At 40.1% G+C, this 23,099-nt stretch overlaps 2 protein-coding genes across 12 annotated transcripts in view; one reads left to right on the top strand and one right to left on the bottom strand.

The window, feature by feature from the left end:
- KIAA0753 (KIAA0753 ortholog) overlaps positions 1 to 23,099 on the top strand; it is a 68,520-nt gene that overhangs the window by 6,381 nt on the left and 39,040 nt on the right. For 2 of the 11 annotated variants that reach the window (XM_011359764.2, XM_011359763.2), the window contains exons 1-7: positions 6,421 to 7,308; positions 7,980 to 8,142; positions 13,816 to 14,440; positions 16,926 to 17,032; positions 18,204 to 18,266; positions 18,668 to 18,883; positions 20,505 to 20,715. In XM_011359764.2, coding sequence (XP_011358066.1) covers positions 8,047 to 8,142; positions 13,816 to 14,440; positions 16,926 to 17,032; positions 18,204 to 18,266; positions 18,668 to 18,883; positions 20,505 to 20,715 — 1,318 coding nt within the window. In that variant the 5' untranslated portion in view covers positions 6,421 to 7,308; positions 7,980 to 8,046. The other 9 variants (XM_023530429.1, XM_023530428.1, XM_011359761.2 and 6 more) reach the window with 8 other exon arrangements.
- TXNDC17 (thioredoxin domain containing 17) lies at positions 99 to 2,326 on the bottom strand. The gene is made up of 4 exons (XM_011359769.2): positions 2,018 to 2,326; positions 1,380 to 1,461; positions 880 to 955; positions 99 to 278 (listed from the first exon to the last, which is right to left on the bottom strand). Exons 1-4 carry the CDS (start codon positions 2,160 to 2,162, stop codon positions 210 to 212), a joined length of 372 nt encoding a protein of 123 aa, XP_011358071.1. The 5' UTR covers positions 2,163 to 2,326; the 3' UTR covers positions 99 to 209.

Below are 23,099 nucleotides of genomic sequence, written 5' to 3'. Positions count from 1 at the left end.
CACTCTTGAAGACTTATTTTACCTATATTTTAAAGATATCCACATATTACAAACTGAGGGTTCATGAGCATTTTAACAGAATTCTATTTAAACATATACCAATTTTTTAAATGTCATATTTATTGCTAACATGAATTCAAAGCAAGTATGCAGTTTCTTTTATACTAGAGCAAATCAGGAAGTCAGTACACAATTGCCATCATCAGATCTTAATCTTCAGAGAACAACATCTCCACGAGGTTGGCCTGAAGACACTCAGATTCTACTAGTTTTTGAGGCTGTAAGAGAAAAACATTGTAACCCATAACTACAAAAATGTTATTAGGAGAGGACAGTTCTGTTGGAATGACACAAATCTTAGAGAAATTATACCATTCAGAAACTATCAACCAGTTTTAACAAGTTTTGTGAAATAGTTAAGATATTTGCTTTAAGATGACTCACTTGGCTCTAAACTTAGACTAAGGAGGCAGCAAGCCTAATACTATCCTCCTTCCCCACAACTCTTTAATTTAGAATCACAGGGCCATGACTAAATTAGAGGAGGTAGGTACCCCTTCTTTTCAACCAGAATTATGAATTAAATGGGAAACACTGATGCCAGTGTTTTAAGAAATTATGTGTAAACCAACTTTCTTTAGCAGTACTTATAGAATTTTAAACTAAGAATAGCTTTTAAAACATGAAAAAGATAATATTTATAGATATTTGCATTATTAATAGTTTACTGGGATTGGCCATAGGGGATGGACAGATATACTCTGAACAGCAATGTGATGTTTGGGATGAAATGTCAAGACCTTTTAAATTTGAATCTACAACAAGTTAAAAGTTTTGTTGGTGAATTGTAGCCCTAACACATTAAAGAAAGGTACTCACTGTTCCATATTTAAGTAGTGTAGGCACTGCAGTTACTTTCAAGTTTTTTCTGAAGTCATTATTTGGATCTTTCCAACTATTTTCGAAAAGAAAAAGTGATCATGAAAAGTATTTACTTGGTTTCTTACATTTTAATATTTGGTATATTCCTACATTTAGTCTTTTAGTAATCATTGTTTTTGTTGTAAACATTTAAGAAACCTTGAGGACTGTGACTTATCTATTCCCCTGTGTAAAAGTTTTCATTTAAAGTGTGACTAAGATATAAAATAAATGTTAAAGACAAGTTCTGAACTAACACCAGGCCAAATTTACCTTATTATCCATCCCTACCTAATACAAGTGGCTGAACATTCAAAATTTTAATTTGTATTTAACGTCTTCTTGACTCATCTAACTGTACTTTAGAATGGAGAACCTGTGTCCCGAGGCCCTTTCCACTTTTGTTTTCAAGAGTCTAGTAGTGCATGTCAGAAATAAGAGTATACTCTGTCACTTACTAAGGTTTTTCTCCTACTTGGCAGTAGATGAACACACATCCTTCACAAACATGCTTCAATCCCTCTCGGACGACTGGTTCAGCTTTAAAAAAAAAAAGTTGATATAAAATAATGACACATTAACTCTACAACCAGACACTGATACACAGTGTCCCTCTCCCCTCCCCTCAGTGTTGCTAAGAACTTATACTTTAACCTGCAGTTAACTAAAGAGGTTAACAGAAATCATGTGTTCTCTGATTTGAGGGCCACTTTAAGGGTAAGGACTACATCTCAGCCCTGATTTGTCTCCCCGCCACAGCGCCTAGAACAACGAAAGGCATAAATATTTGCTGACATCTAAAGGAGACCAACTCACCTCTCCTGTAAGACACGAATCACACTGGGGAAGTGAAAAGTTTTAAAGGATTAGATTCCAAGATTATAAGAGTCAAATGATAGAGCACTCTTGGTGGGGCGGGGAAAGACAAGAAGAGAGAAAAATAGGGTTGGAAAAGGAAGTAAGGTAACAGCTCAGATCGCCCTGCGGGTATCCGGGAGCAAGACTCCCTCTGCCTCTTTTCAACCCAGCTCTCCGACCATAGCCTCGGCCTTCCTGCCACTTCCTCTGGACAGCAGCCCTCGAATCCCAGTCTCACCCTGCACGCAGTCGGGGCACCAGCTTTTCCCTTCGGCGTCCTTAGAACCGGTAAAGTAGGCGAAAATGGTCTTGCCTTTGTGCTGCTCCACAGCCCGGCTGAAGTCTTCGAAGCCAGACACATTCACCTCCTTGTAGTGGGCCATCGGGAAAGCGTTGCAGACCGCGGGAGAAGTTTTTGGGTTGTGCCACGTGGGGCGGGGCAAAGCTGTTTCCGGGCGGGCTAGGAGCAGGGCGGTGCCTAAGTGAGCCCACAAGGCTTAGAGGTGTTACGGGAGCCTCTGAGGGCCATCACTCGTCGTAACGTCTTTCTCTTCTCGCTTCTACGGTCTTTCTGTGCTGGCTCCATTCTGAAACCAAGGCTTCTGCTCTAATCTAGTCTTGGCCCCAGCCCCGTGTACAGTGACAACCGTGCAGCTCCTGGACCCTTACGTGGCTCAGGAGTCCTAACGGCTCCCAAGCCGCCCTGCGCCTGTTGCTATGGCGACTGGGCCAGCGGCCGGAAGCGAGGCCTAATTGGCAGCCCAGCTCGCCCCGCCCGCTTCCCTGTAGCCGCGCCTCGCCTTAGGCCAGGTGGGCTCGGGCCGGAGCTGGGGGGATTCTGGGAAGCCGCGTTAGGAGACATGGACCTGGGGGAGAGGAGATCTTGATCCAGGGCAGATTCTGCCTCTTATCGCCCCCAATTATCTATTGTTCTGCCTTGGTTTGGGGCGGGAGGGGATATTGGGGGACGGGGTAGGAGATTAGGAGGGAGTAAGGCTTTGAGGTTGGAGCTGAGAGTGTGAGTGCGTGTGTGGAGCAGGCTTGGGAGTGTGGTGCTAACACAGAGTGTCCTAGGGGCTGCGTCGGGGAATACGAGAATTGTCCTCGAGCTATGAGCAGGGCGGCTGGCCATGAGGCCTTGCCCAGGCTGCGCATGGGCGGGCGAGCGGCAGAGAGGCCGGGTCGCTGTGTAGGGCCCAGCAGGTCCCGGCGCGGAGTTCGGCGGCCATGGGGGAAGAGATGGAGTGCAGGGACATCCCGAGGCCGTGGAGCAAGGCGCCGGGCGAGGTCCTCGGTGTGGGAGACGCGCTGTGTGAGTGCAGAAAAGCTGCAGGACTGTCCGCAGCCATGGGGTAGAAGACAAGCAGCGGAGACATCCAAGGCCGCTGAGGCGAACAAGGTTTCAGGGACACCTGGTACTGCAGGCTCGATTGAGGCTGCAAGAGACCCGGGGGCTGTGTGGGTGAACGGGGCTGTGGGAGAACCCCAGGTGGTGGGGCCTGCCGGGTCTGTGTGGGTGACTGGCACTGGGGAAGTGGAGGAGACAGTTTACAGGAGTCCCAGAGGCGGTGAGAGAAAAGGTCGTCCGGGATCTATGGGGCACGAGAGCATTCTGGAGCTGTGGTTGAAGGTGCAGGCTATGAGGGCAGCTTCAGGATACGGGGAAGGAAGCAGAGTCGAGCTCCATCCTGTTCCTGCAGGAGAAGGGCCAGTCGAAAGAGGCGTACCTGGTCGAGCTTCATGGGTAGAGACCAGCCGTGGTGGTCTCACAGGACCGTGGGTGAAAGGACAGGCTCGGCCAGTCCCCCAGGTCTCAGGAATTTCTACAGCTGGTAGCCTAGGGGCAGGTTGTGAGAGGCCCTCAAGCTCATGTGGGCAGGGACAGGCTGCGAGGTTACCTTATGTGGGTGTGCCTGGGCCTATGGAGACAAGTTCTGGGATTGCCCCACACGTGCTGGGGAGAGGACAAGCTGTGGGGGTGCCTGAGGCTGTGGAGGAGATAGGCTATGGCGTTGCCCCAGGCCCTTGGGAGAAAGGACCGACTATGGGGATTCCTGGGGCCATGAGGTGGCCTGAAGCTGTGGAGGTACCCAGAGCTGTGGAGGGAGCGATAGGGTGTGGGGGTGTTCCAGGTCTGTGGGAGAGAGGGCAGTCAGTGCAAGTGCCTGGGGCTCTTGCACAAGAGGCAGTCTGTGGGGATACCCCAGGCTTATGGGGGAGGGGACAGGCTGCAGGGATACCTGATACTGTAAGGGTACCCAGAGCTGTGGAGGAGGAAACTACCTCTGTGGGTGCTTCAGGCGTTTGTCGGAGGAGACAGGCTTTGGAGGAAATAGGCCCTAGAGGTATCCCTGGCCTGTGGGGGACTGGACATCTTGTAGGGGTGCCTTGTTCTGTTGAAGAGGAAACTAGATGTGGTGGTGACCCAGGATTCAGGGAAAGGGGACAGGCTGTGTGGGTAGAGACAGGCTCTGGATGTGACCGAGGGTCATGGGAAGCTGCACAGACTGCAGAGGTATCTGGTCCTAATGAGCAGGAGGCAGGTCCTGGGGTTGCTTCAGGCCTGTGGGATGTAGAACAGGCTATGGGAGTACCTAGGGCTTTGGGGAAGGAGACAGGCTGTGGGAGTGTCCCTAGTCTGTGGGGAACAGAACATCCTGTTGGGGTGTCCCAGGCTGGGGTGGTACTGGGAGCTGTGGGTGAACAGACAAGGTATGTTGGTATCCCAGGCCTTTGGGACAGGCAGCAGGCTCTGGGGGTGCCTTTGGCTGATGCAGTGCCACGGGTCGTTGGGGAGGAGACATGTTGTGGCAATGTCCTCAGGCTGTGGGAAAGGAGGCAGGCTGTGGGAGAACAAGAGGCTCTGGTGCCTACAGTTTTAGGGATACATGGATCTGTGGATCAAGAGACTGGCTATGGGGATGTTTCATGTCTGTGCAGGAGGAGACAGGCTATGGGCTTGCCTGAGACGGTTGGGATGTCTGAGGCATCTGGCATGCCCAAGCACAGGTGTGCCCTAGAAGGGGTACCCACTACTGTGGGTGTGCCCAGGTCTGGGAGGGTGCCTGCCGCTGTGTGGTTGTCTGGCCCTGTGTGTCCAGAAAGCAGCTCTAGCGATGTCTTGAACCTGTGGGAAAGAGTTTGTACTGCCAGAATACCCATGGCTGCAGGGATACCCGTGGCTCCAGAGGAGTTGTCATCTATGAGAGAGGATGCTGGTTCTGAGGCTTTCCCAGGATCATGGGGAAAGAGACAGGCTATTGGTGTTTCTGTGACTGACAAGGTTTCTGTGGCTCCTGAGGTACCTGGGTTTGGGGAGGAGACCGGCCCTGGGGGTGTCCCAAGATCTTGGGGAAGGAGACAGAGTACCAGAGTTCCTGTGGCTGCTGAGATGCCCGTAGCTCCTAGGGTGCCTGGTCCTCTGGGGGTGGAGACTGCCTCTGGGAGTTTCTCACACTTGTCAGGAAAGAGACAGACTTCAGGAGTACCTGTGACTGCAGGGGTGTCCACAGTTTGTGGAGTGCCTGTGGCTCCTAGGGTACCTAGGCTTGTGCAGAAGGAGACTGGTTCTAGAGGTGTCTCAGGCTTGTGGGGAGAGAGAGAGACAGTGCAAGGATCTGCAGATTCCAAGGGCCCCACAGGGAGGGTAATGCCCACCACTGCCAGGATGCCTGGGCCCATGGATGGAAAGATGCGCCCTGGAGGTATCTCAGGCTTGTCAAGAGAGAAGGAGACTGCAGGGGTATCCGTGGGTGTGGGGTTGTGCACAGCTACGGGGGTTCCTGGGCCTGTGGGAGAGGAGACACTCTCTGGGGGTCTCTTGGACTCATTGGGAAGAAGACAGACTGCTGAGATGCCTGTGGCTGCTAAAGTTTCCATGGCTGTGGGAGTGCCCACAGCTGATGGGGTCCCTGGGCCAATGGTGGGTGATACTAGCTCTGGGGATGTCTCAGGTGTATGGGGAAGGAGACCAATGATTGAGGTGCCTGCTGCTGCCAGGGCTCCAGGACCTGTGGACAGGGAGACTGGCTCTGAAGGTGTCTCAGGCCTGTGGAGAAGGAGACCCAATGGAATAGTCCCTGAGGCTGTGAGGGTACCTCTGTCTTTGGGGGTGCTTGCAGCTGTAGGAGTTCCCATGGCAGGGCGTATGCCTGCTGAGGTGTGGGTGACTGGGTCTACAGGAGAAGAAATGAATGCTGCTGTTTCAAGCCTCACAGTGGTGAGGAGACGATCCACAGAGGGACCTGGGGCTTCAGGGGAGGAGACAGGAAGTAGAAGTGTCCTGGGGCTGGCAGGAAGGAGCCAGGCCGCAGGGGTGTCTTATACCTCTGGGTATAGGACCAGGTTATGGAGCTGCCCAAGTTCTGTGGGGGAAGAAACAGACTATGAGAATGTGCCAGGAGTGTCAGGGACAGGAATGACTGGGAGGGTGAATGAAGCTGTGGAAACATCACCAGTTTCAAGGGAGGAAACAGGCATTGGTCATTTCAGAGATCACTCACAGCAGAGTGTGAGGAGACAGACTGGAAGAGTGTCTGGAATCAGAGTGAGGGGTAACGATTTGGGAGAAAATTGTGTCGGGGAGGATGGGTTGGGGGGGGCGTTCTAGTAGTATGTGTAGGGAACAAGTTGGGGGATCCTGGGACTCTGGGAGGGAACAGTTTGGGGTGGGGGGAGTGGATTTATCCTGGGTTGTGGTTGAAGGTATAGGCTATAGGGTTATCTCAGGATGAGGGAGTGAGATACTTTGTGGAGATGTTCTATGGTCTGTGGAGTAACAAATTGGAAGATTTCATGGAGCAATTGGAAAGGGACAGGTTGCAAAGAGAGGTGTCCCAGGACTTTGTACAGGGGAACAGTTTGGGGGTGGGTGTCCCTGGACATTATGTGTGTTTTGTGTGTGTGTGTGTTTTGTGTGTGTATTTAGCTTCAATTCGAGGCATCCTGGAACTGTGGAGATCACCAGTTTTTTCTTGGTGAACAGATTATTAGGCCTTTGACATCCAAGGGGAAAGTGTTGAGCACATAAAAGTTGCAGATGCCCTTGCCCTGATTCCGCAGACTCCTTCATTCTGCAGCTCCAGCCCCTGAACTGTGGTGATACCACCTCAGTTGGGATTGCCTCGCTCATGTGCCTCCTCCCGTCTTCATTTTTGATCATTTCTCTATAGCCTTACAAATGAGTCTTAGACAGCTGCCTTTGTATTCCTTCAGATGTCTCTATCTTTAAGCAAATCCAGTCTACAAAGGTTGGGTTTATTCAACAGCTCAAATTAGGAATTTTTAAAACCCGAGTTTCCCAATTTATTTACTGTGGGATTCTTTAAGAGAACAAATTCCCCAGTACATTTAACACTAGTCAGTTTATGGAGAATCAGCTTAATTCAACAAATGTTGAGTTAATCTTCTGCTATGCTCAAAGCACTGTGTTGTGGGAAATATCAGAGAAGAGCAAGACAAGGCCCTTACCCTCAAGGAACCTTGTCTACTTGTCTAGCTGGGAAGATGGGACATAAACCTGTGAAATAGGTAAATAACCTGAGACAATTATGTCATAAGCACGTGATGTGTGCAGGGATAATAAAGGGTTCATAAGGAGGCATTCAGAATAGGGAGAGGCAATGGTAAGGATATAGCCATAATGGCTTACAAAATGCTTTCATATCTTTTATCTCACTGTGTGTATATATGGTGGGGGGAAGATGGGAGAAATTGAAGATTTAGAGAGGTCATTCAGCTAGTTGATGGCAGATCCTGGCATAAATCTAGATATTCTGATCCTGCAGGTTTACTTAGAGTCATTCAGTTATGTCTTTTGGAGCTACCTAGTAAAGCGTACTTGCTTTTGACTAGTGGTTAGGATTTGTTAACATAGACTGTCCATAAAACTGTCCTGCCGGAGGTGCTCGTCTACCATAACAGTTCTGTTTGGGGAATAATGTCCTACTGGAGACCCTTGAGATTTGAAATTTGGAATTAAAAGGGCTCAAGAGATTGCTATTAAACAATAACAGTCTATTCTCTGGGAAATTTCAAAAGCATAGTTGCTTTTGTAAATGGAAGAGACTACCGTAACTGTCCTTTAGTATGAGGTTACTGTGGACTACTTGTAGAATATTGTTATGTGAGCATGGCATTGAGTTTTACTTATTTCTCTTTGTTTGAAGACTCGGTCTGAAAATAACTATCTTTCATTTTAGGCAGTGGTTTTAGGGAAGAACTGTTGACCGATGACTACTCTTTCACTGTTGTTCTACACTGTCTGACATGATGGGACCAGGCAGACCAGCTTCAACCTGTGTTCATCTAGCATCTACTGTCCAACTACATGGGAGAAGTGACCCCATGAGACTTCAAACCCAGGTAGTTTTGTTATTTGTTCATATTTTTATTATGAAACTTTGAAACTGTAAGAGTCGAAAGAAAAGAACAATGAACTCCTTTTAAACCTACCTCTGATTCCATAATTGCAACAATTTGTCCTCTTTTTCTATCTACACATCTCTCTAAAATGCTTGCAGAACCATTTCCAAGTAAGTTGCAGATATTTGGACACTTCACTTCCAAATATTTGAGAATACTAATCCTAAAAATAAACTCTTCTACTTAATTGCAATGCCATTATCACATCCAAGAAATGGATGAAATATTTTCTGGTATTATCTAATAACCAGCCTATTGAACTTCACCCAGTTGTCCCCCAAAATGTCTTTACCCCCAACATTGTATTATGAAGATCTTCAAACACAGCAAAGTTGAATCTCACAATGAATAGCTAGATCCCATTACTATTTCACTATATATGTTTTATTGAATATTCTTCAGTCCATTCCTCTAGAATCCATTCATCAACCCATATTATTTTTTGACATACGTTAAAGTAGATTGCAGACACAATTAACCTAACTGCTTCAGCATGTATATTACATACTAGAATTCATTCTTTGTTTACCATTTTTTGGATATAAATTTTACATCTGAAATGAATACTTTGAAATATATACAACTTGTCACATTTGCTGAATTTTGACAAGAGTAAACACATATAACCCATACCTCTTTCAAGATACAGATAATTTCCATTACCCCAGAAAGTTTCTTCTGCCCCTTCCTAGTTAGTCTTTACCCTACTATCCAGAGGCAACCACTATTCTGATTTTTTTCCACCACAGATTGGTTTTGCCTATTCTAGAACATCATATAAATGGAATTATATACCGTGTATTCTTTTGTGGAAGCCTTCTTTCCCTGAGTATAATGTTTTTAACATTCATCCATGTGTTGTGTGTCTCAGTAGTTTGTTCCTTTTTATTACTGAGTAGTAGTTCATAGCAGGAGTGTACCATAGATTGTTTATCCATTCTGCAGTTGATGGACACCTGAGCTGTTTCTGGTTTGGTTTATTATAAATGAAGGTTCTCTGAACATTCTTGTATAAATCTTTTTGTAAACATGTTTTTATTCTATTGGATAAATACCTGGGAGTAAAATCTCTGGGTCTTAGGGTAGGTGTATGTTTATTTTTTTAAACAAGCCAACAGACCTTTTCCCAAAGTGGTTTTACCATTTTACATTCCAAACAATGATAAATGAGACCTCCTCCAGTTCCTCCACATCTTTGCCAACATTTGGTGTTATTTTTTAAATTATAGCCATTCTGGCGAGTGTGGTTTACGAAGAAATCTTTTTTAAAAATTTGACATAATTTCAGACTGACAGAGAGTTGCAAGAATAGTACACAGAATTTCTGGATACTCTTCTCCCAGATTCCGCAAATGTTAACACTTATTACATTTTCCGTCCCCACGCCCATTCTTCCTCCTTCCCTTTTTATATCTTTCTTCACACATACACTTATTTAAAAACCAGTTAAGAGTAAGTTGCAGACATGATGGCTTTTTACTCCTAAGTACTTGTGTATATATTTACTAAAAACACGGACTTCTCAATATAACCATAGTACAGTGACCAAAAGCAGAAAATTAACATTAAAATAATGTTATCATGTAATTTATTGACTTCACTGAAATTTTATTAGTTACCCCAATAATGTCCTTTATAACAAAAGAAAATCCAAGATCATGTTTCTTTAGTTTCCTTTAATCTGAACAATTTCTCAGTTTGTCTTTGTATTTTGTGACTCGACTTTTTTGAAAAATATAGGCAGTTATTTGAGGATTTTCTCTCAATTTGGGTTTTTCTGATGTTTTCTCCAGATTAAGTTGGGGTTATGCACTTATGGCAGGAAAATCACTGAAGTGATGCTGAGTTCTTCTCAGTGCATCATGTCAGGAAATGCATGTTGTTGATTTAGTCCCATTACTGTCAGTGTTAACCTTAATCATTTGATTAAGGTGATGTCTGCCAAGTTTTCCATGGTGAAGTTACTCTTTTACCTTTTGTAATTGAAAATACCTGTCTTTGAGACTATGTGAATATCTTTTTACTCCCCAAACTTTCATCTACTTGTTTTAGCATTCATTGATGATTTGCCTGAATGAATTTTTTATTATGATGGTTGGCAAATGGTGACTTATTTATTTATATCAGAGCAGACTTGGAGTCTTAATGCAATAGTTTATAATCCTTTACCCTCATTTTTATGTTCAAATATCTATTTTTATGTTCATATGGTCTCTGACTTGGCCTATGAGAACCACTTCAAACTGACTCCTGTCTCCCTTTTGCATGTTTTCATCAATCTTTGACTGCTTTTTGGTAGAAAAAAATATTCCAGGATTAGCATTCTTTTTTTCCTGTTCTAGTCCTAGAATTAGTCATTTATGCAAGGAGCCTTCTTCCCTTTAGTGGAAAATGGAATTTAGAAATCAGTATATGGGTACTAGAAATGCTCATTGATTCTTGAGTGTTGATTGTTTTTATGCCTTTTCAGGGGACATAAGTGGGAAATAGATGTATATACTTGTGTGCCCGTACATACATATCCACACTCACATCTGTATCTCTCCCTCTCCTTTCCCTTCTCCTTTCCCTTTCTCCATTCTTCCCTTTCTAGTCCCTTTCTATGCATCTGTCTGCCTAGCTACCTGTTTGTCTATATGTATTAAAACCTGTGAGTTCACACAGGTATCTCCAATTCCAATCCAACACTTTTCATATTTGTAACTTCTTTATTTAACAGTGTGAAACCTTGCTCCAGTTATCCATAATACTTTTCCTTATTTGCTCAATCCTAGAATGTACAAAAATGTTTCAGGATTTTAATCTATGCCTCTGCAAAAAGAGAAGCCTACAAATTAGAATTTGATATTTGTTTAGAGTACTTTTTATCTTTAGCCTGAGGTCATATAGTCCAAATGCTATGTTCAGAAGTTAATTGGGTTAATTTTTTTAACCCTCACTTTTTAGTATGGTTATGTTATTCATTTGAAATTCAGTTTGGTTCGTTAGTTTCTGTTAGTATTCATTTTTAGGGCTTTCCTTCATCCTTATTTAGTTGTTCCCTCCCTCCTTCTTTCTCTTCTTCTCTTCTTTTCTCTCTTCCTATCTCTCTAGTATATGTGAAACCTTAACATGGTTCTGAATATACCTGTACAAAAAAGTATATTCAGAGATGTGTTATCCCCTCTCCTATTCCCTCTATCTTTCCACACAATTCCTACCTACACCCTGTAGATACCTAATCTTAATAGTCTCTGATTTTTCTTTCCTGTGTGGTTTTTTTTTTTTTTTTTTTGCACAGATGATCAGATGTATGTATGTTTCTCATGAAATATTTTTCCCCGCTTCTGAAGGGTAATATATTACAAATAACTCTTTTTGCACTTTGCTCTTTTCACTGCACAATATGTCTGAGGAATCCCTCTACATTAGTTCATAGAGATTGTCCTCATTCTTTTTTCCATCTTCATAGTACTCCTTTGTGCAGATATATAGCATAGTTTATTCAGTCATTCTCCTACTTGGGCATTTAGGTTGATTTCAGTACTTTGCAATTGCAAACAATACAGCAGTGAGTTATACTGTGCATAAGCATTGATGTGGGTATATCTTCAGGAAACATTCCCAGAAGTGCGACTGCTAGGTAAAAAAATAAATACATATGTAATTTTGTTAGACTTTGACAAGTTCCCCTTCCCTAAGGATTGTACCAATTTACATTCCCACCAGTACTCTTATGAGAGTGTCTGTTTTCCCATAGCCTTACAAAGAATGTGTAATTGTCATACCTTTCAACTTTTGCTAATCTGTTGCTATTTCAGTGTTTTTTTAAATTTGTGTTTTATGATATTGACCAACATTTTATGTTTTAGGGCCATGCTTATATATTTTTTGGTAAATTATCTGTTCATGTGTTTTTCCCATTTTCTATTGAGTTTTGATCTTTTTTCACCTCAGTTTTTAAGATTTCCTTATATTTAAGGAGCCTTTGTATTTACAAATATTTTTCTTCCAGTTTTTCAGTTGTTCTTTGACTTGGTTTATGGTGGTGGTGGTGGTGGTGGTTGTTGTTGTTTAACCATAAAAAACAGGTAGAAGTTGTTTTTAAAATTATTTTAATATAGTAAAATTTATCACTCTTTACTTTTATTACATATGGATTTTGAGCCATAGTTTAAAAAAGCCCTTCCCTACACCCAGGTTAAAGGGGAATTCACCCAATTTTGGCAGGGGGGCGGTGCTTACATCAAATCCCCCAGGTATTTTAGGTTGTTTTTATTTTGGGGGAGGGGAAGAATTTCTATGTTTAAAACTATATGTTTCAAGTACTGTTCATCAGTCTGAGCCTTCTTCAAATGGTAATTTTTTTTCTCTCATAACCTCTAGTGAAGTTTTAACTACTTTTTTTTCCCAAAATACTTTCCTGAAGTTTTATCACAATGGGTTTATTTTAAATTGGCTCTTCACACACAATTACATAAACATACTTTATTATGAGAGTTGGGGAGACTGTCCCCAAGATAAAGACATCACAGCACAAGCTTCATTGAGTTCATCATTGACAGGTTCAAAGCTATAAAATTGTTTTTCCTTTGACCTAGTAATCCCAGAATAGATAATGTATCCTAAGGAAATAGCTTGAAAAGAGAAAAAAACTAAATGCATGGAGGTATTAATTGAAATAATATTTTTGTCAGTGGAAAAACTTAATCTAAATGTTTAATAGAAACTTATAGTTAGGTTAAGCATGAAAAGGGCATTAATTGGATTTTGGAAATGTAACCATGAAAAATAATGAAAACTGTGGGAATATGGAAACATGCCTATGTTTATTAAGTGAAAAACAGAGTAAAACTCATATCTGTTATGATTAAAACTGACAAAAACTTAAGCCTACATAAGAAAGATTATTTAAAGCAGTGGTTCCCCAGCCTTTTTGGCACCAGGGACCGGTGTTCCTATGAGAATCTAATGCCTGATGATCTGAGGTAGAGCTGAGGCGGTGATGCTAGCGCTGGGGAGCGGCTTCAAATACAGTTGAGGCTTCTCTTGCTCACGTGCCGCTCACCTCCTGCTGCATGGCCCAGTCCTAACAAGACACGGACCAGTACCAGTCCGTGGCCTGGGAGTTGGGGACCCCTAGTTTAGAGCACGATGAATTTAGGTGTGGAATAAAAGATGTATTCCAACCACCTGATGAAAAATGTTAGGAAGACCTGAAGAGGTATTGTCAAATGGCCTAGGTCCTGTGTGGCATGTCTGGAGCAATTTTTAGGAATGCTCATAATGATTGTATTGGTCACTTGATGGAACAGGACAGAAGTTCATAATTGGGGAGTTGGGGAACTTACTGCTTGAACCTTTTTGGGTTGATGTTTAGAGGAGGATCCCAGGATGCTATTAGTAAACAGAAGGATGATACTGTGAGTCTGGGTGATTGGAGGATAGAACCAGGAGTATTGGATGAATTTGGGGGCATGTGAGAGTGGCTGATTCTGCTGGTACAAAAGAAATGTACTGTTTAGCAGTAATAGTCATGTGGGTGAAATATTAGAAACTTGATTGTAGATGTATACCAACCATGCAATATGTTATTTTTCTAATGAGTGCTTACTTTTATTTATTTTTTTAAAGAACCAGCTGCAGTTTAATAAGAATGTTCCTACACATTCAAGCAACTTGGCAATCCGATATTCTTGCCCACATGCAATTAGAATTGAAAAACTGAAGCACTCGTACAATGAGTCATACCATTGTAAAGATTTGGATTTTAGAGATGGTCCTGACCTAAGCAGTTCTGTTTCATTTTCTGTCATATCAGAAGAGAGACTTAGCTATGCTGTCCACCTAGCCAAAAGAGATGTGAAACGAAGACAATTTGAAGAATGCATAAAAGAACATCATCTCAGAAGTCAGCCCCAGATCTCTCAGAAATGTGGACACACTAACCATAAAATATCTGACCATAGGGTGGAGAGAAAGGAATTGGAGAGTCAAGAAGTTTGTCATGGCGGCCACCAGCCATCCAAAGTAGAAATTTCCAGCTCAGGTGCCAAAGTATACGTGTACACATCTCATCCGAGACAGTCAGATCTGACCATGCCAGCTTCACCAATGACCCATGATCCAGGACTTCCGCCACATGCCAGGATAGATGACCACAAAAGCCTTTGTGAACACAAAAGCCTGCTAGAAGTTCAGCGACTCCAAAAAGAGTTGAGCAGTTGTATCCATAAAATCGAAGAGGTAACTAAAAAAGGTGAGAAAAATTTGGATTCTTCGCTTTGAAGAGATGCTCCGAGAGTGAGATAGTTCAAATACATTCCTTTGGGACCCCCACCCCATCAAATTTCACTCCCTTCTTCTGTCACTAGAGTGACCAGACAAGTGGACTTTGAGTTTGACCAATGTCTTTTTTTCTGAAGAGTCTGCCCTGCTCTACCCCCTCTTTCCAGCAGAGGCACATGATACAAATCCTTTCTTATAAGCCGCACTTGGTAATCGACTAACTGAGGGCCCAGCCTAGGAACGGGGAACCTGCTGTCTGAATCTTAGGTCTTCTAGCACCAGAGTACAAATTGTCTTGTAGTGTTTTGCTTCTTTATCCAGAAATCCTTCTGACAATGTTACTTTTAATTTGTTCAAAAAGAGCATAGTATATGTATATTGTGGATGAATCCACTTCTGACTTAGGCAATGTTTAGATAAACACACAGCAGTGACAAGGGAAGTGGTAGATATATGTGTAAAATATTTGACAACAGGGTAGAAAGGAAGGTATATAATCACCATATACTGTTTTCTACAATTCTTCAAAGTTCCCTATGCCCTTGTGTTTCCTTGGGGAGTAGAGACTTGATTCCATGTGGAAAATTTAGGGTTACCAAAGCTAACAAGTAGGGGAATCAAGCCTAGCTTGGATTGCAGGGAGTAGGGAGTTGAGCATCACAAGGAACCACCTTGCTAGAGTAATACATAGTCTGTAATTTAGATATACGTTTATACATATATGCATGTTATATGAGGAACTTAAGGTCCCTTACAAAAATATCTGTGGTTGAACAAGATAGAACACACACATGTAAGTAAACAAGGATATTATGGCACAGGAAAAGAGGAAAAGAAAAATAGGATTTATTAGGAATGAATTACAAATTTGTTTCTGAGCTTCCTAGCAGCCAGCTAAAGAGGAAAATGTAATGAGTTGCAGAATTTTCAAAGTTGTTTAGAAAAAAGCAATTGTGTAAAGAAGACAATTGTTTCATGTATTGAAGTCAGTGGGTTTTCATAAAGAGTATGTTGTGTAATATGAACAATTTGAAAACATTCCTACATCAAGATAACAAGAGCATTATGGCTCCTTTCTTAAAACATTCCTCTGTGCTGGTGTATGGCATACATTGGTAGAAGCCATGCTCCCTGGGGGAAGAAAGCCATGACTCTCACTGCTCTGATGATGTGGCTTGCTACAGGGGGACCTTTAGAGCAGAGCTGCTCAAATTCCGTGGGGTTGGGTGTTTTGTTTTGTTTTGTTTTGTTTTAAGTTAAAAATGTCTTTCACAAATCAGTACTTTCTAAACTATAATAAAAATGTCACGAAAATGGCATATTGTTATAAAAACCTGTAAATGCATATTTTTGATTTCTGCACTTAGCTTGTCGTGGACTGGTAATAGTTTGCGATGGCACCTATCTGCAGCCCACTTTTTTAGTAACCCTGAAATACCCAATGGTGCTTCCCAAATGCTGCTTTGCAGACTGGTTGCATCAGAATCATCTGGAAGGTGAGGAGTTAAAACCCCACCTGAGCCTGTTACCACTAATATTCATATAAGTTTATGAATCCCAGGTTTCTTCATGCGGTGCAGCCCCAACAAGAGATAGACACAACGTAGCTTGTAGACACCTCTGTGACAGCGTATGTGTCCACGACTCCTGATTTCAAATTTTTGATTTTTTTTAAAACAAAAATATTAGTTGACTTTTTAATGAGTAAATATTAAAGATATCTAATTTGTATATTAGAGTTTTACATAAGAATTTGTTATATAAGTACATTGGAGTAGTACATAAGAATTTTTTATACAAGAATTTGTTTTATGTAAGAACTTATATAGGAGTTTTATTTAGACCACATTTGAAAACCACTGACTAGAAGGAATGGACAAGTTGCATATCCCTCAGGCAATCTTCCAGAAACAGTTTCTTTGAACTAATCTTTTGAAAATGTGGAGCTTTAGTGTATACGAGGTTGTGCTTCCCGACAAATCTATGAGGGCTTGGACATTCATATAATCTTAATGTGTTGAAGAAAGGATTTGTTTTTTGAATTCAAGATAAGAAAGTGTAAAAGAAATCTTGCTAAACATAAAAATAGGACAGTAAAGGGTTTTTGTAAAAATAGAAAGCATTACAGTTTTGGGCTCAATATAAAGAATTTTAAAATAGTAAGAGATGCCTCACAGTGGACTAGGCTGTCCAGTGGGCTCTGGTTCAGGGAATTCCTGCATGGAGGGGAGCTTGACCTAGTTAATACCTTCCTGACCCTTCTGTCTCTGAGTCATTACACAGGTCTACTTCTTCCTGATTTCTAGGCTAATAAAAAATGACATTTGTTGTTAGGACAGCCGCATTTTTTTTTCTTATTTAAAATAGAGATCTTTGTTACTCGTTTGAGTAATTGAAATTTTTATAAGTTTTTATATTTGGCTTATAATTCACTTTTGGGTAAAAAATATTTTCAGACAGAATGGAAGAAGTCTTGGATCCAGATGAAGAACGGCGAATCCATGTCAGGAGGCAAGAGCAAGCTGTTCGTTGTGCTCGAATGCTCTATGTCCTCCAGCAGCAGGTACGAAAAGCAGGGAGGAATGGAACATTCAGCCTTGTGCATTACCTTCATAGAGAATTTGTTTTCCATTTATCTCAGAAATATAGTACCAATGTATCCTTCATGAATTCTAATGCTTTTGTGAGGCAAACTTTTCTGAACATGTGGACAAATAATTCTTTTTCTTTTTGTTATCTGCCTTTATGTACATTTGTGTATTATGTATATATGGCCAAACTTCTTAAATAGTGTTTTTGACTTTTTGGTGTCGTAGACTCTTGAGAATCTACTAAAAGCTTTGGGTCCTCTCCCCAGAAAAAAATGCTTATATGGCACATATTTTTGTAGTGAAGTCCAGGGAATCAGTTACTCTAAAACCCTTGGTCCTCAGTTATGAGCTTTTGTCTTAGAAGAAAAGGACCTTGTTAGTTTCTATGTGTCTCATGTTTGTAATGTACTAGAAGCTTAGGAATAGGAAATAATTTGATTATTAAATAGTAAAGAATGAAGACCACTAAGTGTCTTTCAGGACACATTTAGTGGCTGATAAAAAGGGATTTATGTTGTTGACATTACGGGTAGATTTTTAAAAATGTTTAACTTTAATGCCTTACTCATTAATAAGTCTTAAACTCATTTCTGGTCACTTAAGGCACATGTTGGCCTTATTGCTTGAACTAACAACTGGACCTTTTCATTTAAAATAAAACGCCTGAGTTAGATTTTGTTCTGTATTCTTTTGGATTCTATTTTGGTCCTTACTCTGCATTGCTAAGAGATTACATAGAGATTGTTCTAAAACATGAATCTCACCCTGTCAGACCACTGCTTAAAAGATTTCAGTGGCTCCCTGGAACATAGAGGATGAAAGCTAAATCCTTTAGCATGGCACTGAAGACTTCATGATCTGGCCTTCCAACCTTTCTGGAGTCACCTCCACCTTCGCTCCTTCATGTTAAATTCCTATTACATTGGGGACCAAGGGATGGAAGTGAACATTATGCTCTACTCACCATCTTGAATTGGAAACCAATAATTATTTTGGGGGGGCATGAATGAAGAGCCTTATTTCATTTTCAAGTGACGTGAATTAATAATGGTTATATTAGACAAGACAGGATGCATCCTTTCCTACAAAAAAGATCAGTGGAAAGGTATGAAGTTTTTCATTTTTCCCTTTTTTACAAAACAGGTTAAAGAAATCCAGGAAGAGTTGGATAAATTAAGTCCACATAAAATTAAACACACTAAAAAGGTATGATGCAATTTAAATATAATTAATACTTATTTATAAATTAGATTAACATTGTTTTCTTAGTATTGCGTGTGTGTTCTCTGCACTGTTATCTACAGTGCTTGTAGAAACCTGTTAGCGAGGGCGTGAGCACTTTAAATATTCTGAATTTGGGGTCTCTTTTCCAAGGAACAGGTTCTAAAAATAGATTTTTGTTGTTGCTGGTGTGAGAAACTGAGAATACGAAAGAAAAGACTTTGTCATTAGAAAACTTTTAAACTTTATAATTCCCTCTACTGTGAAACAGTTTTCAAAATGTAGTTCAATATAGAAAGAAAATAGACTAAATATTCTTAAGGGTTGGGTTAATATCAAGAAGTTCTGAATATTGAAATAACTTATCACATTTCATTTATTGCCAGTCATGGGCAATGTCCAGGCTGGCAGCTGCCCATCGAGGAGCCATTCGGGCCTTACAGATGTTTGTCACTCAGTTTACTGACCGAGGGGAGCACCCAGTTCCTGTTCAGTGTAGGGAACTGGGCAGTCTTATCCGCCAGCTTTCACTCTGTTCTGCCAAGCTGAATGCTGATTCTTCTGTCCCTGATGTGGTTATAGATATCCTGCAACAAATTGAGGTATGAAATTGACTCTAATTTTTGTTAAAAGTGCATTGTTTCTAAGCAGGGAAGTAATGTTTATCATCTCCAAGTTTCATTGGGATTTATGGAGAATACAATGCAAAGCTTCTACACCTAGTAAATTAAAGCTTTGCTGAGGGCAGAAGCAGCACTTCATTTTTATTTTATTGTTTTACAGAGTAGTGTATAATATTGTATTTCACTTCTTGGAGAATTGATGGCTCGAGTCCAGAATGTATAACAACTCTTAACCAGGTCCATTAATTAAAAAGACTTTTCCGTTCCTTGACTGTGCCATTTAATAAAGAATTTATTAGCATAGAAAAGGAAAAAGTAAAGCAGTCTTAGATTAGTGCTTTGATTAGAATATCAGTGTATAATCTAGATAGATTTTTTTTTAAAAAAGTTATTAGTTTTAAGTATACAGTACATTGGTTAGACATTTATATAGTTTATAAAACAATCCCCCAATTGCTTTTTTTTTTTTTTTTGCCTCTGGCTCTCCGCCTAGCCATTACATTAATGCTATCTGCATTCCCTATGCATGCTTCCCATCCCCGTGACCATCTATCAATTACTAATTTGTACTTCTTTTTGAAAAGAAGGGACTCTTAAAGGTGTATGGAAGCAGAACCTCAAGTCTCGTGATATGGCTAGAGACTTCTGGAAATCACAACTGATATGTACTAGTCAAGAGTGTTCTTAGTTTATTGGTGACAAGGACAGGAACAATATGCCCCGTTAAACCTTTATTGTTCTCTGAAGTTCAGACTGCTACTGCATAATTTTGTCATTTCATCATTACTGCAATGCTGTGATTTGCAGTAGGTTTTATAACTACTGTTTTACAGACAAAATTTTAAAAAGCAAAGGTCAGAAGATAACACAATTATTTTTCTTGAGAGGTGGAAATTAAATTTCAATCTTCTGACTCCTATGCCACTGTTATTTCCACTACACTACACATTTTTATCCACAAATAAAAAGACCTTTATGTTAGTGTGGTATGGTAAGCTGTTAGCTATAGAGGAAAGGTGCTATAGTGGGGAGAATTATGAGCTAATTGACATACCATTTCTACCATTAATTAGCCCTTGGTGGTCTTAAGGCCTCTTCTACCTTTACAGTTCCATTATCCAGAAAATATGTTTGTATTTTACATTTTCCTTTAGTTTATGAAAATAGATTAAAAATAGTCTGTTTGCCCACTTAAAGTTTTATTTGAATTTATATGGTTTTCACTGAGAATTAAAATGCTTTTAAAGCATATAGGATTACATCCTATTCTATAATATAGGATTATATTTCATTAACTATATGGTTTCAAAAAGGGTGATTCTTAAATTTAGGATTTGAATACCTTTAAAAGTAGTCATATTCTTTATCTTTTTGCTCTTGGTTTTCTAAACATGTAAAAGAACATGCAGAATTCCTTTTATTAATTAGATGCCCTAAATAATAAAGTTTTAAAATTAAACAACATTTCATTAACCATTAGAGATAGCCATTTAATAACACATTTCTCTGGAGTCCTCATTTTTCAGTTTTGTGATTAAAAGTCAGTCTTTTTAATCACTAAGAGATCAAGTAAGAGAACAATTTGACTGTTTCATGGCAGGCTTTGGAATTCCTTCTGGAAAAGAAACTGTCATCAAAAAAGGCGAAGAAATGTTTCACTGAAATTCGGAGCAGATTTCCCATTGGTAGTCAAAGGGCCTTGGAGAGATGGCGAAGTGCATTGCCCAAGAGTGAGAAGAGATCCCTTGTAGCAAAGGAAATATTTCCACAGGAAACAAAACATCCTTGGGTGGCAAAGAAGCTTCTTGCTGGTATGTTTCTTAAAGTGTTTATTGCAAGGTATTTTATTCTTTGGAATTGTCTGGACTGTAACAGTTGCTACACTGAGGGGAAAGTGAGGATTTAAAACTGAGTCCACAATAGGTGTACTTGAACTAGGATTAGTGAATAGCAAACCAAGATGCTTCCTTAGACTGGGGCCTGGAGTATTCTTTCATAGAGGAGAATAGAAAAAGTAAAATTTCCTTTTCCTACATCATAGCTTTTGGTCTACCCAAAATAAATTCTACAGAGCTGGAAGTTAATGCCCCAACCCTTTTTTAAAGTTTATTTTCATTTTAATGTTAGATATATGCATATATACATATTTGATATATATGTATTTTTTTTTACATAGGTAATAACTTCTTGTCATTCCAAGTGGAATTGCTAGTTTATATGGTATGTCATTTAAACAGATACTGCCAGCTTGCCCTTAAAAATGGGCATACAGTTATGTTTTGACTTTCGGTGACCATCAGTATATATTTCCCCATATCCTTGCCAAGCATTTAGTATAAGGAAATTTTAAAAATTTTCCAGATCTCAGTGGAAAATGGTATCACTGTCCTATGTTGCATTTCCCTGATTACTAATGAGAAAGATCATTGTTTCTCTCATGTGTTCCTTAGCCATGTTTATTTCCTCCCCTGTGATTTGTCCATATCCTTTGCCATCTCTCTGCTGGGCTTTATGTCTTTTGCTTATGGATGTATGGAAGTTCTTTATACATTCTGGATCTTAATCTTTTTTTTTTTTTTTTTGGTTTACATATATTGTTAAATATTCTCTTAGTCCCTTAACTTTTGAAATTTGTTTATGATGTCTTTTCTGGTGCAGAAAATTTTAATTTTGTGGAAAAAATCATCCTTTCTTGCATATTTTAGTGCTTCATGAGGCAATTCTTCTCCTTTTGTTCTCTTTTTTCAAAATTTTGCTGATGGAGATTGCTTATCTTCATAGGAATCTAAAATGAGCTTGTCAAGTTCCATAAAAAATGCTCTCCAGATTTTGATTGAGTTCATAGATTAATTAGGGGAGACATGACATCTTTACAGTAGGAAGTCATCCCATCAGTTTATTCATGTTCTTTTTCCTTTCCTTCAGTTGAATTTTATAATTTTCTATATATAAGAATTCCTGACATAAGACTACATATATATTCTTAAATTCCTTATTAGGTTTATTTCCAGTTTTTAATTTTATAGTTTTTATTGCTATTGCAAATGGGATCTTTTTTTATTACATTTTGAAATTGGTCATTGCTACTTACAGGAGAGCTTTTGGTTATGTACATTGCTCTTATATCTGGTACCTTCCTGAAGTCTTTGTTATGACAAGGTATACATTTGAACATTTCTGAAATTGGGATACATTCTTAAATTGATGATATCTTACAATTAATTGACAATATTTTAAAATTTGTTACTGATGGACAAAATAATGATATGTTTTGTGTTTTTCCAGATAGATGAGATCACGTACAACTAAGTAAAGCTTTGCCTCTCTTTTCGCAGTTTTTGTACCTTTTCTTTTTTCCCTTTCTGCTTCAGGGAATAGGTTTTAATTAAGAATAATATTAAATAATAGCTATAATGGTAGACATCATTCCCTCCCTAGATTTAATGAGAATGTTTCTTTTTTTTTAAGATTCATTTCTTTTTTTTTATTTTAATTAGTTTCAAGTATATACTACATTGGTTAGACATCTGTATAGTTCGTAAAATGATCCCCCCAATTGCTCCCTCCCTCCCCTGACCCTCCACCTAGCCACCATATTAATGCTAACTGCATTCCCTATGCCTTACTCCCCATCCCCATGACCATCCATCAACTACTAATTTGTACTTTAATCTTTCACCCCATTCTCTCAGCCCTCTTAACCCCCTCCCCTCTGTCCGTAACCAAACTGTCCACTATATTTGTGATTCTGTTTTTGATTAGTTTGTTCTTTTTATTCTTTAGTTTCTATATATAAGTGAAATATATGGTGTTTATTTTTCTCTGATTTAAATACCTTCTAGGTCCATCAAAGCAATATCTTTTTCCATCCCCTTCCTTTTCATATGTAGAAGTCTTGTTTTTTAATCTTTTCAGCCATTCTATCTTTTGGTTGGAGCACTTAATTCTTTTCCATTTAAGGTACTTATTGATAGGGATGTAGTTGTTACCATTCTTTATTCCTGTTTTTGATACATGTTTTTTTCTTAAAGAAGTCCCTCCAACATTGCTTGTAATATTGGCTTGGTGGTGATAAATTCCTTTAGCTTATTTTTGTCTGGGAAGCTCTTTATTTGTCCTTTGATTTCAAATGATAGCTTTGCTGGATAAATTATTCTTGGTTGTAGGTCCTTGGTCTTCATCCTGTTGAATATTT

This window comes from Pteropus vampyrus, unplaced genomic scaffold, assembly GCF_000151845.1.
Source record: "Pteropus vampyrus isolate Shadow unplaced genomic scaffold, Pvam_2.0 Scaffold50, whole genome shotgun sequence".
NCBI lineage: Eukaryota > Metazoa > Chordata > Mammalia > Chiroptera > Pteropodidae > Pteropus > Pteropus vampyrus.
The sequence above is the reverse complement of the archived record's forward strand: the minus strand, read 5'-3'. Positions and strand labels throughout refer to the sequence as shown.

Coding starts and splice junctions, on each gene's coding strand:
- TXNDC17 (XM_011359769.2), bottom strand. CDS start 2,162: ATGGCCCACTACAAGGAGGTGAATGTGTCTGGCTTCGAAGACTTCAGC. Junction 1,462..2,017: donor GTGCCCCGACTGCGTGCAGG/GTGAGACTGGGA, acceptor TTTTTTTTAAAG/CTGAACCAGTCGTCCGAGAG. Junction 956..1,379: donor CAAGTAGGAGAAAAACCTTA/GTAAGTGACAGA, acceptor TTTCGAAAATAG/TTGGAAAGATCCAAATAATG.